The sequence below is a fragment of the Megalops cyprinoides genome, chromosome 1, assembly GCF_013368585.1.
Source record: "Megalops cyprinoides isolate fMegCyp1 chromosome 1, fMegCyp1.pri, whole genome shotgun sequence".
NCBI lineage: Eukaryota > Metazoa > Chordata > Actinopteri > Elopiformes > Megalopidae > Megalops > Megalops cyprinoides.
The window spans coordinates 36,434,381-36,446,715 of record NC_050583.1 but is presented as its reverse complement, the minus strand read 5'-3'; the positions used below and the strand labels follow the sequence as shown (position 1 = coordinate 36,446,715).

The 12,335-nt window shown below is 41.2% G+C and overlaps 1 protein-coding gene across 1 annotated transcript; it reads right to left on the bottom strand.

The window, feature by feature from the left end:
* Positions 1 to 399: 399 nt before the first annotated feature.
* On the bottom strand, positions 400 to 11,595 carry LOC118789548 (seizure protein 6 homolog). The gene is made up of 19 exons (XM_036546025.1): positions 11,090 to 11,595; positions 10,476 to 10,566; positions 9,827 to 9,997; positions 9,354 to 9,602; positions 8,436 to 8,575; positions 8,038 to 8,230; positions 7,382 to 7,567; positions 6,878 to 7,058; positions 6,608 to 6,771; positions 6,231 to 6,425; positions 5,921 to 6,059; positions 5,485 to 5,681; positions 4,307 to 4,501; positions 2,709 to 2,903; positions 2,320 to 2,511; positions 2,146 to 2,184; positions 1,711 to 1,828; positions 1,449 to 1,560; positions 400 to 1,341 (listed from the first exon to the last, which is right to left on the bottom strand). The coding sequence occupies exons 2-19, from the start codon at positions 10,531 to 10,533 to the stop codon at positions 1,312 to 1,314; spliced, it is 2,754 nt and encodes a 917-aa protein (XP_036401918.1). The 5' UTR covers positions 10,534 to 10,566; positions 11,090 to 11,595; the 3' UTR covers positions 400 to 1,311.
* Between the last annotated feature and the right edge of the window lie 740 nt (positions 11,596 to 12,335).

Below are 12,335 nucleotides of genomic sequence, written 5' to 3'. Positions count from 1 at the left end.
GTCAGAGAGAGATGTGGTGATAATGTACACAAAATATTATTAGACATTACATGTAATTTATATGATGATTCATTCATGTTCAAAATTTAAATTAGTGTGTCTGTAAGCACAATCTACCAAAAATCAGAATACAGAGTTTTGGTTGTTTTTTTAACCATCCAACAGTGATTTTATTTTATATGTACATAGCAAATAAATTAACATTTTTAATTCATGACCAAAATTATTGTAATAAATAACAACAATACAAATACATTGCAAGTGTCACCTTCTCCTTGCACAGTACATAACAGCTCATTGTATTAAAAATAAATCATAATGAAAATAAAAATAACAAATCATTGTTCAATGCTAAATTGGAGCAAGCAGCAAGTTTTATATTATTTTTAACATAGCGCATCCACAACAACATCAACAGCATTAATAACAATAATAATCATTGTTAACCATAATCAAGTATTGATCAAGAATAATTATTATAATGGTAGAAGCAATAAAATATACAATCATTGCGTGCTTTAAATATGAAGACATTCTGCTCCTCTCCCTCTGTTTTGATATCATAACAGATGTTAGACCAAGTGAGAGAGCAGAATTATAATAAAGAAACTACCAAGAACAAAATGCACCATTGTCCTTTCTTCTTTCCTTTAAATTTGATGGAGGGATTACAAAGGCAAAAGGGGTGCAGCATGAAGTGACATCACATTATGGGATTTTGTCTTTTGGCACTGGATTAGTACATACATAAGCTTTAATATTCAATCAAAATATTTACATTCAATTTGTTCTAGTGTGTGTGTATTCATGTTCATGTGAGCATGTCTGTTTCTCTGTTTGTGTCTGTTGGTCTCTCTATTTTATTCTGTCTTTCAGGTCATTTCTGTGATCTTGCCTCCCTTCCTTCTTTTTCCACCCATTCTCTGTCTCTGTCTTTTGCTTCCTTTTCGCTCTCTCTAAGGCACCAGAGTCCTAACTATAGATATAAAATATCTGAAACCAAAAACATTTCCTACAGGCAGTCACACACAGACCAATGGACTAGCAAAGTTACAGATACATAGACAAAAAACCAAGGCTGACCTCAGACAGATGGCCAGACAGAGAAACTGACAAAAGGACAAATACAGACAGACAAACAAACACAAACAGAGCTGTGTTACAGGTAAATATAAAGATTCAGATAGAGAGAGTGAAAAGGATGGAGAGACTGGGGTGGTAAGGGAATCATAGTATTTGACAGGAAGAAAAAAAGCACCCCCTTTCTTTTTTCCATCTCCTTTCTCCTCATTATATCAGGGTTTATCCCATTCAGATGGACACTTCATATTCTCGTGTGTCCTAACAACATTGAAGACAAGCAGGACAAAGGTTAGAGCAATTTATTCACCGAGCACCAAACCCTTACAGTAATGCACCGTAACAGACAGACAGCAAGAATGACTCACCCCAGCCTCGTACAGAGGGTTGTTGAAGTCTGACTCCACAGTGATGGGGCTGTAGGAGTGGGTGTGAGACAGCGACTTCCAAAACAAAGACTTCCACTGGAGTCTGCACACACTGAGAGAGAAGGAGTGAACGAATGAAGACAGTCAGTGAGAAGTGTCACAATTTGACCCTTCTCCAGCTGCTTACGACAGACTGAGGAACGCTTGTTAAATCTACAACCTTTCCAACAATACCACAGAAAGCAAGATGGATGGGACTTACTTAGTGTAATATAGGTATATTCCTCCAATCAGGAAAATAACCAGGATTATGGGCAGGAAGATTGCCAGCGCAATTTTCTCCCCTTCCATTTGTTTGGAGGGGTCTGTTGTCCTGGAAACTTGAATTAAAAGGCAGTCAGAGTACTTAATAACTGATCAACTAATCAGTGCTCTCTGCAAGAAACACTTTGCTGGACATTACATAAACATGCAATCAGAGGAATGTCCTCACAAATTGTTACACATCTTATTTGCTACATACAAGCCAAATTTTAGAAGCATTAATGAACTTTTTTTTGCCAAGATGAAGCTACATTGTGATAGTATGTTTCGAATATCAGCATTTTTATGTCAGTCAAACGAAATAATAACAGAAAAAGGAAGATGTGAGGAATTACAGGACAGCAATAATCATGACAAAAGAGGTATTTATTACCTTCCAACTTGTGATCATCCAATAATTCCTCATATGCCACTGTGAATGGGAGAGTGGAAAAACAGAAATGTACACTTAATTAAATGTTTACATTTCAAGGAAATAAAAGTCCCCTTTCCCAAACTTCAGTCTCTCTGTGTTAAACTATAGTCCTGTTTGCTAAGTCATCCCCACCTTTGCAGAAGGGTGGTGGGCTGTTCCATTGAGACGGGTGTCCAGGTAGGCAGGTGATGGTGACCTCCCCTATTAGCTCATAACCCTCATAACAGAAGAAGCGAAGAGACTCCCCTGCCTGGTAGATGTGCTTGTAAAGGGTCTGATAGCCATTGTCAGGCACACCTGGGTTTGGACATGGGTCATACTTCACTATAGAAACAGAAACCAAGTGAGAAGAGAGTAGTCAGTAGAGAGTCAGTACACTATAATGTATACTGGATGGAAAATCCTGCATATGACCTCACACTGGGAGAATGAGACAGAGAAACCAGCAATGTCACAAGCAGTCAGAATATTTAGGGACACTTACACACATGCAGGAGATTAAAGCCATGTCCTTGACTTACAGACACACTTGGGACTGTGGTCACTCCACTTTGGGATGGCTTTGTCCCGTGCACGGCAGGAGATCTGACCGGGCCCCTCCAGCTGGTAGCCCTGGTTGCAGGTGTAACGCACCACTGAGCCCACGGGAAACCCAGACTCTGGTCGCACTGAGCGTACCCCGTTTGTCATTTCCCCTGGATCTGAACACTGCTGGACTGAAGCAGCAACGAGAGAAATGGGCAAAGCGTGCCCACTTTGGCCTTCAAACACTCAGACAAGACGCAACAGGACAACCTAGATATACAGTATATGAATAGTAGAAACTAAGACTGTGAAATTAAGTGAATACTGTATAAATATGTAGTTAATATAATACAGAGAAATGGAAGTTGTAACCTACTGTAAATATTGTATCTGAAAATAATATTTAAAATGAAATGAGCAAAGAATAAATAAAAAAATCACAGTTGTTTATTCGTTCTTTTTTTGTTTTAGAAATTTCTTTCTTTATCTCTGTTGACATTTTTTAATGAACTCTTCGCAACTTATTCATTTCAGTATTTGTTTCAGCACATTTAAATATGTGTATTTATTATTGTCCATATATAATCATGGACATATTTATGGACAAGTACTTTTATCTGTCAGGTTTAACTCCAAACACAAATAAAGGATAGGTAAGCAAAGCAGCATACTATACAGTGATGACATCTATATAGTACATGTCATTGTTACCTAGAGGGATTGTGTATGGAGGATAAAGCATCATTGTCCTTGCGAATGTGCTTATGTAAACATATATATTCCCCACAAAACTGCTTTCTCCACAAAACTTCTTCCACACTGGGGAATATTTTGAGGAAAATAAACTTGCAAGACTCTCAGCCCAACAACAAAGTACAAGACCCTCACTTGATCTAAAAAAATTACATGACCCTCTCCTATTTCATGCAACCCACCCCCCCAGTCCTTTGGAGACTTAACAATAGTAATAAAAAACATTGGGAGCCTTTGGTGCTTTAACCTTTGACATTGTGACCTGCAAAATTTGTTTCATGTTTCATGAAAATCTATGCAGATCATGTGTGTCAACAGTTGTGTCAGTTTTTTAATGATACAATGCACCACACTAGTTTGGTTTATCTGCACTCCATTAATCTCTTTAGTCATATTGCAGTACTTCTTACTACTTCCTGCAATAATTGCACAACATACTAAATATACATCCATACCTCATACAATTGTAGAAGCTGCATTTAAAGAGACGGCTCAAACTGCTAATGAATTAAATAATAAAACACACTAATTCACTGGCAGCTTAAAAGATAAACTGACAACTCAGATCTCCTCAGTTGCACAATCCCTGAGTCCAGAGCCTGGACTGACCCGTTAGATGAATTCCTGGGATTGCTGCTATGGAAGATGGAACAATGGCGTGAAAGACAAATGGTCAAATTCGTATAGCCTGGCCTATGGAGGGGATTCAAGTCTTTCAAGTTTTTATAGCAATGAGGTGAAATGTTAAAAGAGAATGACTGCAATAAATAACCTTAACCATACCCATCTTAAAAGGTCATAACAGTACATACCACATTCATTTTTCAAGCTTTCCTCTCACCTTTCTGACAAGTGGGAGGGCTACTGCTCCAGGAGAGATCCCATTGGCAGGTGATGATGTCAGAGCCAACTATGTCATACCCAGGCTGACACAGATAGGTCATCACACTTCCCCTTCCGAGGGAGGGGCTAGAGGAGCTTTTCCAGCCAAATTCAATTGGAGGCAGTGGAGGACATGTGTTGTTGCGATCCACCTCTGGATAGTGAGAAATGAGAGGACTTTTCAAGTGTAATATTACAAGATCAGTCAATAACACATATAGGTGATTCATTAACATTTCCTATGGTTGTTTTAGCATTGCATTTTATTTATCATGCATTTTGAATGAAGAATAACTTAGCTGATACTTTGAATGCTGTTTAGAAAAGAGGTTATAGGGTTTTGCACAATGACAATGACAATATTAGGACTGACAGATGTTAGTGACTACAACAACAATAATAATAATAACAATGTGTATTATATTTGTTCTACATCATACACTGTAATCATTGAGTCTACAATACCCTGCTGTGTCATATTATTGTGAAATACTCTTCTGACTGAGTGTGTTTTAGTAACCATAGTACAGTTATCTGTATCTAACATTTCAACACAATTATTTTCTATGTCAAAATATTTGAAGAAGTTCACTGTTTTGAAAAAATCTTATTATTCTATTTCACCATGACAGTGAATAAGGAACCACCGGCTGAACTACAGCCTATTTTTTCATCATGTAAATTTGTAATGCTAAATGCTTTCTCTCGTTTTTCTCCTGATCTGGAGTGCCGAATTGTGTCCTTAGACATGCCACCCCTATTGCTGCAACCCCTACTGTCAATGCGGGAGGCTGGGACAAACACATGCCTCTTCCTTCCAGACACCTGATGCCAGCTTCCACTTCTTTTCACACTGCAACTCCCATGCCAAGCCTGTGCAGACGTGAGTCAGATGAGAACACGTAATGCGCAGCCTTTCGCAGGAAACTGCAGGTGCCCAGTCGATCAGGAGGGGTTGCAGATGAGCCATGAGCCCCTGGCCTTCCTGCCCTCCTCTATATCCCTGGGCATTGTACGCTGATGACAGGGCTGGGATCAAACCGGGCTGCAGTGCCCAACCTTGCACTTGCAACAGCCAGCACTTTTACCAGTTGAGCCCCTTGGGAGTCCCTGCTACGGCCCATTCTTTATACTCACCACGGTAATGAATGAGGAACCCTTGGCTGAGAATGAAAGAGGAATCATCCGGGTCACTCTGGAACTGAATTGTAACCTCTGAGCCCCATGACTCAAGCTGGAAACGTTCCCGTGACCCAAGATACTGGCCAATCACATGAGAGGTGACATCATGACCATCGTATATGGTTAAGACATCTCTACGACGGATATTCAGACTTAAAAGACAGTGAGAATGAGAAAAAGAGAATTACAAATGTGGTTACGTTTAATAATGACTGTAGACACGGAGCATGAATTGAGTATATACAGTAGAGTCTTAAGTGCTCCTGTATACATTAATAGTGACTAGTACAAGAGGCAAACATTCCCAGTAAATCCCCTATATTTTACATCACATCACTTAAACCCAGTTTAACCTCTGTTAAACAGTGCAGTGCTTCTGAACTAAACTTACATCTGGACGTCAAGCTCAATGCACTTGTCCTCTTTGACGCGAATCTGCCAGACACAGTCTTGGCCTTTGGAGTAGCTCTGGGGCCATTCAGGAGACAGCACTGTTCCCGTGGGATCGGTCAGCTCCCCCCCACACAGAGCTGAACGGTGAGAGGGAGAAGTGGATGGAGGGAATAGAGAATGTAGAAAAAGGGGTGGAAGTGGGTAGGAAAGATGGGAAAGAAGCAGAAATGGAGGGGTGTCATCAGCAGCTCCCAGTGTGTTCCCAATTTTGTGTGCGTGCATGGTGATATACAGTGTCGGTGCCATACCTCGACATGTTGGCTCGGTCTCATTCCAGTGGGGGTCACTGGGGTCAACGCACTCAATGACCCCTGAACCCTGCTCCATGATGAATCCAGGGGAGCAAGAGAAGGTCACAACAGTCCCAAGGGAGAAGGTGACATCGGTGGTGCTGAAGTTCCCATGGGGCAGGAAGGGCTCGTAGCAGCGCTCCCCATCAAAGGCTGAGGGGAAGGAGCAGGAGAGACAGGTACAGCCATTGCACTGACTATAGACACAGACACCCAACATTACTATTACTATACAATAACCTCACTGTTTAAATGAATGTTACAATCAGTAAAAATACACAGACACAGAGGCGGAGAAAACACAGGCTGAAAGACAGCCAGTGCCCTGCTCTCACCTTCATATCGCAGAGCCAGCAGTAGAGGTATGGTAGTGGAGTCTGCTGTCAGTTCCAGGTAGAGAGACGATCCCTCACTCAGGATCCCTCGCTCCGGGATGTCATCCAAGTCAGAGTCAAACTGCAGGGGAGAGACAGAGCTGTTCCCACTCCGCACTATAAACCTGTGAGAGAAAAAATGAAGAAAAAAAAAAACTATTAGAAAAAAGTAGGAACTCTTTTAGATGAACTCCAATGATGTGAAAACGCTTGAGTATCACTAGAACTGACCTATCATTGTCCTCATCCAGGGCAACTCTCTCAAAATGGAGGTGGAGCCTGTGCCCCTCCCTGGCCTCTATCAGCCAATGGCAGCTAAGGTTGTTGCTGGTGCTATGGTTTCCACCAGGAGGTGAAGGAGAGAGGATTCGACCCACGGTAGCATTCCGGATCCATCCTCCGCATGACACAGCTACAAGAGAGAGAGACCACAAATGTACAATGCAATTAATCAATCACAGAGAACTAAACATTTCCACATGATTTAACCTTTCGGCATGGCGATTAGAGACAAGCAACATCATCCTTGTTTTAATAATCAGAATGAAGACAATAAACTTCAACAAATAATACCTACACAGCGTTATGGTTTTAGTCTTTAGTTAAGATCACCACAGGGAAGGAATGCTGAGAACAACAGAGACAGAAAGAAAGACAGAATAACGGAAAAACAAAACTGGTTGCCAACACAACCATTTGCAGTCGCAATAGGAGACAAGAAAACGTGCAACTCACCAACACACTGAGGTGCGGTAGAGCTCCAGTGAGGTTGGGTGGAGTTAAGGCAGGTGGCCAACTCGTGACCCCTGATCTGGAAGCCGTGCTCACAGTAAAAATGGGCTTGGCCCCCGGGGTGAAGGTCAGTCACTGTCACACCACCTCCCTCAGGGGAATGAGGGAATGTGCAGGACAGGAGGAAGGCTGAGAGAAAAAGAGCAGAGGGTTTGTTCTTGACTCCCAACATCTAGGGAAAAACACACATGCACACACACAAACTGTTGCACAAATATTAGCAATAAATATCAATAGAGGTTCACTACAGAATTCATACTGAACCTGTGAAAATTGCCCTTGCAAGGATTGTACTCGGTTTGATATGTAAATTGCTAGAATGCTATTCATGCAGCCTTGACCTTCTTAAGACGTAGGAAATGACCTTTCCCTTCTCTGAGACTGTATGCAACCATCTGAAACTCTGGTATAAATCTGTCCAAAGCATTTCCAGAACTGTGACAGTAAGTTAGAAACAGAAACCATGAGTGCCAGTTGTATGTAGCAGGCAGCCCGCTGGGTGCAAAGTCTACTGAGGACCGAACAGAGAGAGAACAAGGAACACAAGCAGGGATGCATCACTGGTGCACAGAAAGTCCAGTCTGATTAGCTAAGGGTACCTTGGTAATACAGGCTGAAGACACCGTGATAGGTTGGCTGGAGGCTGCGATAGTGAATCTGCACCTGATTGGTCGAGCTGCGAATCACCTGACCCTCACTCATCAATGTTTCATTTGCAAGAAGCACTGGACCCACCCCACCTAGCCCGAGGATGGTCAGAGATTCTTCTTTGGAGAGATTCACCTTCTTCACCTTAAGGAGTGAGCAGAAAGGAGACAGAAATGGAGAGGAGAATTAATACTGAGCACTAGCTGGCTGCCTTAGACACCACACAGTGCATTAGCACTCATTTAACACACTATTATGCATTGTTATAAAGTAAATATTATGTTGTTATGTTAAGTGAACAGAGCACCATTGAGCTACATTTGCACTGTGGGAGAAAGGGAGAGGCTACCTGAATCTCCACTCCATAGCCAGTGTAGACAGTGATGCTGTAAATGCATTCCAAAGGATGATAGAGGGATGAGGAAGAGGAGTCAAGGTCTGGTGACTGTACTATTCCCTCCATTCCTGAGAGGCTGGCATTGCATAGCACTTAAAGAGAGGGATATACTGATGATGTAGTATAAGTAGCTGTACATTACGAATGACTTTGGAGTCAGCTAAGAGACCCAGGAAGAATAATGTGAAAAAGTAAATGAACAATACATTAACTGTTCACATCAAACTGCAACATCAGCAATAAAGTCTGAAGCCAAATAATGCAATAATACTTTTGTCCTAAAATATGCTGTACTGGTGCACTTTTAAAATCACTGTATTAAAATTCTACAACTTACATAACAAGTTTTATTGCAGCTTACTTAACTTTCGTGTACTGAACTTAATCACAGCACAGTACTCCTGGAAAGAAATGGATGAGTGTCTACATCCAAACATAAAGTACTTAGGAAACGCACAGTACCAGTCAAAAGTTTGGACACGCCTACTCATAGAAGGGTTTTTCTTTATTTTTACTATTTTCCACATTTTAGAAAAATAGTAAAGACTTCAAAAATATGAAATAACACAAACGTAATTATGCAGTGACCCAAAAAGTCACAAATCAAATCAAATCAAAAATCTTATATTTTAGTATAATGTAGCCAAAAAATATTTTTTAAAAATATTTTTTTTTTTGGAAAGACGCTCATACATAAGCATCAACTTAATTATCTATATTGGTCTAAAAAACAAATGTAAAGTATTTAAGCATAGGCCTTAACTCCAAATGTCAATGCATATATCCCATTGTCTTAATAAGGTGTGTCCAAACTTTTGACTGGTATGTATATAGAAAGTGAATTTAGTGGTTATACAGATGTGTCTTTACCAGGTGTGTGCACTGTGGTTATGGTTGTCGTGGTGATCAGCGTTGTTGTGGTTTCCTCCTCTAGAGGTGATGATGTCACTCCAAAAAGAGCAGAGTCTCCTGCCGACAGTCCTGCTCCAGGCTGTCCAACCAGGGTTGCTCCCGCTGATGAAGTCACAACTGTGGTGAGCACTCCGGGTGACATCATGATTGATGTGGGCTTTGACTGGTGGACAGGAGGGGCAGCTTGTGTGGGATTGGTGGTTGTGCCTTAAATAGATGAGGGAGAAAAGAAATGTGATGGTCAGGACAAATACTTCATCAACTGCAAAATGCAAATGATACATGCAAGTTCTCCACCCAAAGTTATAAGGTGTTAAGACATCCCAAAGAAATGCCTACTATATTGCTGTAAATGCCAACATACACACATACTAATACACACAAGCTGAATTCACATGCAGTGTCAGTAGGGACCATGCACATAATCTCACCAGTATAGAGTGGGGCTCGCCCAAGGTATTCTTTACTAAGCAGCGTGGCTCGTATCCTTCCAACAGTGGTTGGTGGGACAGAGGTTGGGGAGTGGGAGGACTGGTGCTGTGGGGATTCAGGGGTTACCTGTAATTCATCCTCTCTAAGTTCATCTGGGGTGAAGGTCAAACCTGTGAGGGATAAATAAAGTTGCATACTAACAAGAAAGTGCAGTGTGTATTACAGAACACCTAGGATATCCACCCAAACACTTCCTTCTGTTACACTCTTCAGAGAGAAACCTTCCATGTCCTTTGGCACTAACATCACAGGAGATATGAGCATCATACACACGATATGAGCAACAGCAGTGTGTACAGATGAATTTATCTCATTTCTTTAATTCCATGACTGTATGTTTGATGTTATTTTGTAAGTCATCACAGCAGGACCTGTAATGTGTAGACATTACAGTGGGACCTCTATGTTTAATTACATGTTAAAGCATTGTTGAAACATTTGCAAACATGCACAGGAAAAAAATGCAATACTCTCCCAATAAGTGCCATATTTTAGTCTATAGTCCCCCCCCCCCCCCCCCCCATTTACAAACACACTCACTCACTCTTTCTTTCTTGCCCTCTCTCTTTCTTATTCTCACACATTTACCTGTAGCCAGATGCTGGAGGGTGGCACACAACGCCACAATAAGGACTGTGAACACCATGACTTAAAGTGTAAGAGGGACTGAGACCTGACGCTGAGAGGGGAAACAAGAGGCAGAAAGGGACAACGATATCGGAAAAGGGTTTCCAGTTGGGCATATTTAACACCACGCTCTAACACAATTAGGAAAGTATCATTTCCTATCATAAATTATAATAAGACTGAACGAAAGCCGTTAATACCGTTGTCACTATTTTATGAAAAACAAGAATATTAAATCGAAATCAATGAGGCACGCTATTTAAACAGACAAGTAGATGCTAATGATTGCGCACATGGCAGTATTCTTATCTTTATTTCCCACAGACACATGCAGCTCAGATTTAACACCATTTTCCCGCAACCGTATCTGTTTCCTCCCGTTGCAATATCCGCGCTGCCCCCTCCCTTCGTTTTTACGCACGATAATAAATACAGATCTATACACTACACGTAACATTTCTTAGGATTTTCATACATCTGACCTATTCCTTGGAGGAATGCGAAGTGATGGTACATGTAAAATGTCACTAGATAACACAGGCATTTAGTAATACAAAAACAGCAGAATTACGTACCTGTAATGACCACCTCCCTCTCTCTTACAACCCGTTTTCCCTATGCTGTTCTCGTTTTTGAATTTCCCAATCGGAAAGTATAACGGTCTCTACCGTTTTGCACCACCTAGCACCCTATTTTATTTCTCTTAACCCCTCTTCAAAATAATGTAGCTAAGCCTCAATAATATAGAATAATACATCCCTCCTTTTCATCTCCCATTCTTTATACATTGGAATTACACAGGCAAGGATTTTTAAATCAGCAATGAAGCAAGTCAAACAATCTATCCCCTCCTGTGATGGAAAATGTGCCCCGTTCTTTTTCTTCCTATCCCCCCTTTCTGTGTTCACCCGTCCATTTGTCTATCTCGGATTCTAGGCCCTGAAACGCACGAGTGGGTGGGTGGTATCAACGCAGCCAGCAGTTCCTTCGATATAATGCCAGACACGTTGTGTGACAATATTGAAAGGTTTTCCGTCTGTCTGACTTGGCAAAGCTTTTTGTCTCCATCCAGTGGTATCAAGCAAGTACTGCAGGATCCAGCGGCGCAGGGGAGAATATAAACAGATCACTGTCGAGTTCAGTCAGATTCAGCACCGCAGCTGTTCAACAATGTAACGTTGAAATGTATACGTCCGGGTGACGCGGGGTTACAGCCTCCATGAAAAAAGGCACTTTGGTTTGGTGTTGGGGGCGCCTGTACTTTTGTCACTTGAACAGGCTGGTTTACCACTTTTGTTTTAAGTTGTTCTGGGACAGAAACAACTGCAGGTAAATCCAGGCCCTCTAACACTTGCCAACAAAAACTGCTTCAATTCACATTGCCTATTCCACTATGAATGTGGAATCATATTGATGCCTCCTTATCCAGTTTCACACAACAGTTTACAATATGGGATACTTGCACATCTTATGGGATACTTGCATAGCTTCATAAGTTTGTTAAATCATACACACATAACCATGTTTACTAATGGAATAAAGGACAATGAGCTCTTCTATTTTCACTATTTTCAAGAAGGCAAGTTTCTCTTTCTTTACAGGTCTTGAGTGATTGTGAAGTAAAATGTAGCTTTTCCTTTCTTGTAGATCACAGTATGAGCTGACCCATGTTACCCAGCCTATGTCTGTGCCCTCTGGTTCTTTTGTTTGTTGCTGTGGTCATCTGCTGCAATGTCATATGTTTTTACTGGGCTAGACTGTTTTTCTCCCTCGTGCTCTCCTTTATTCTTTCTCTCTTTACTGTATAATCTCTGGGTGAAT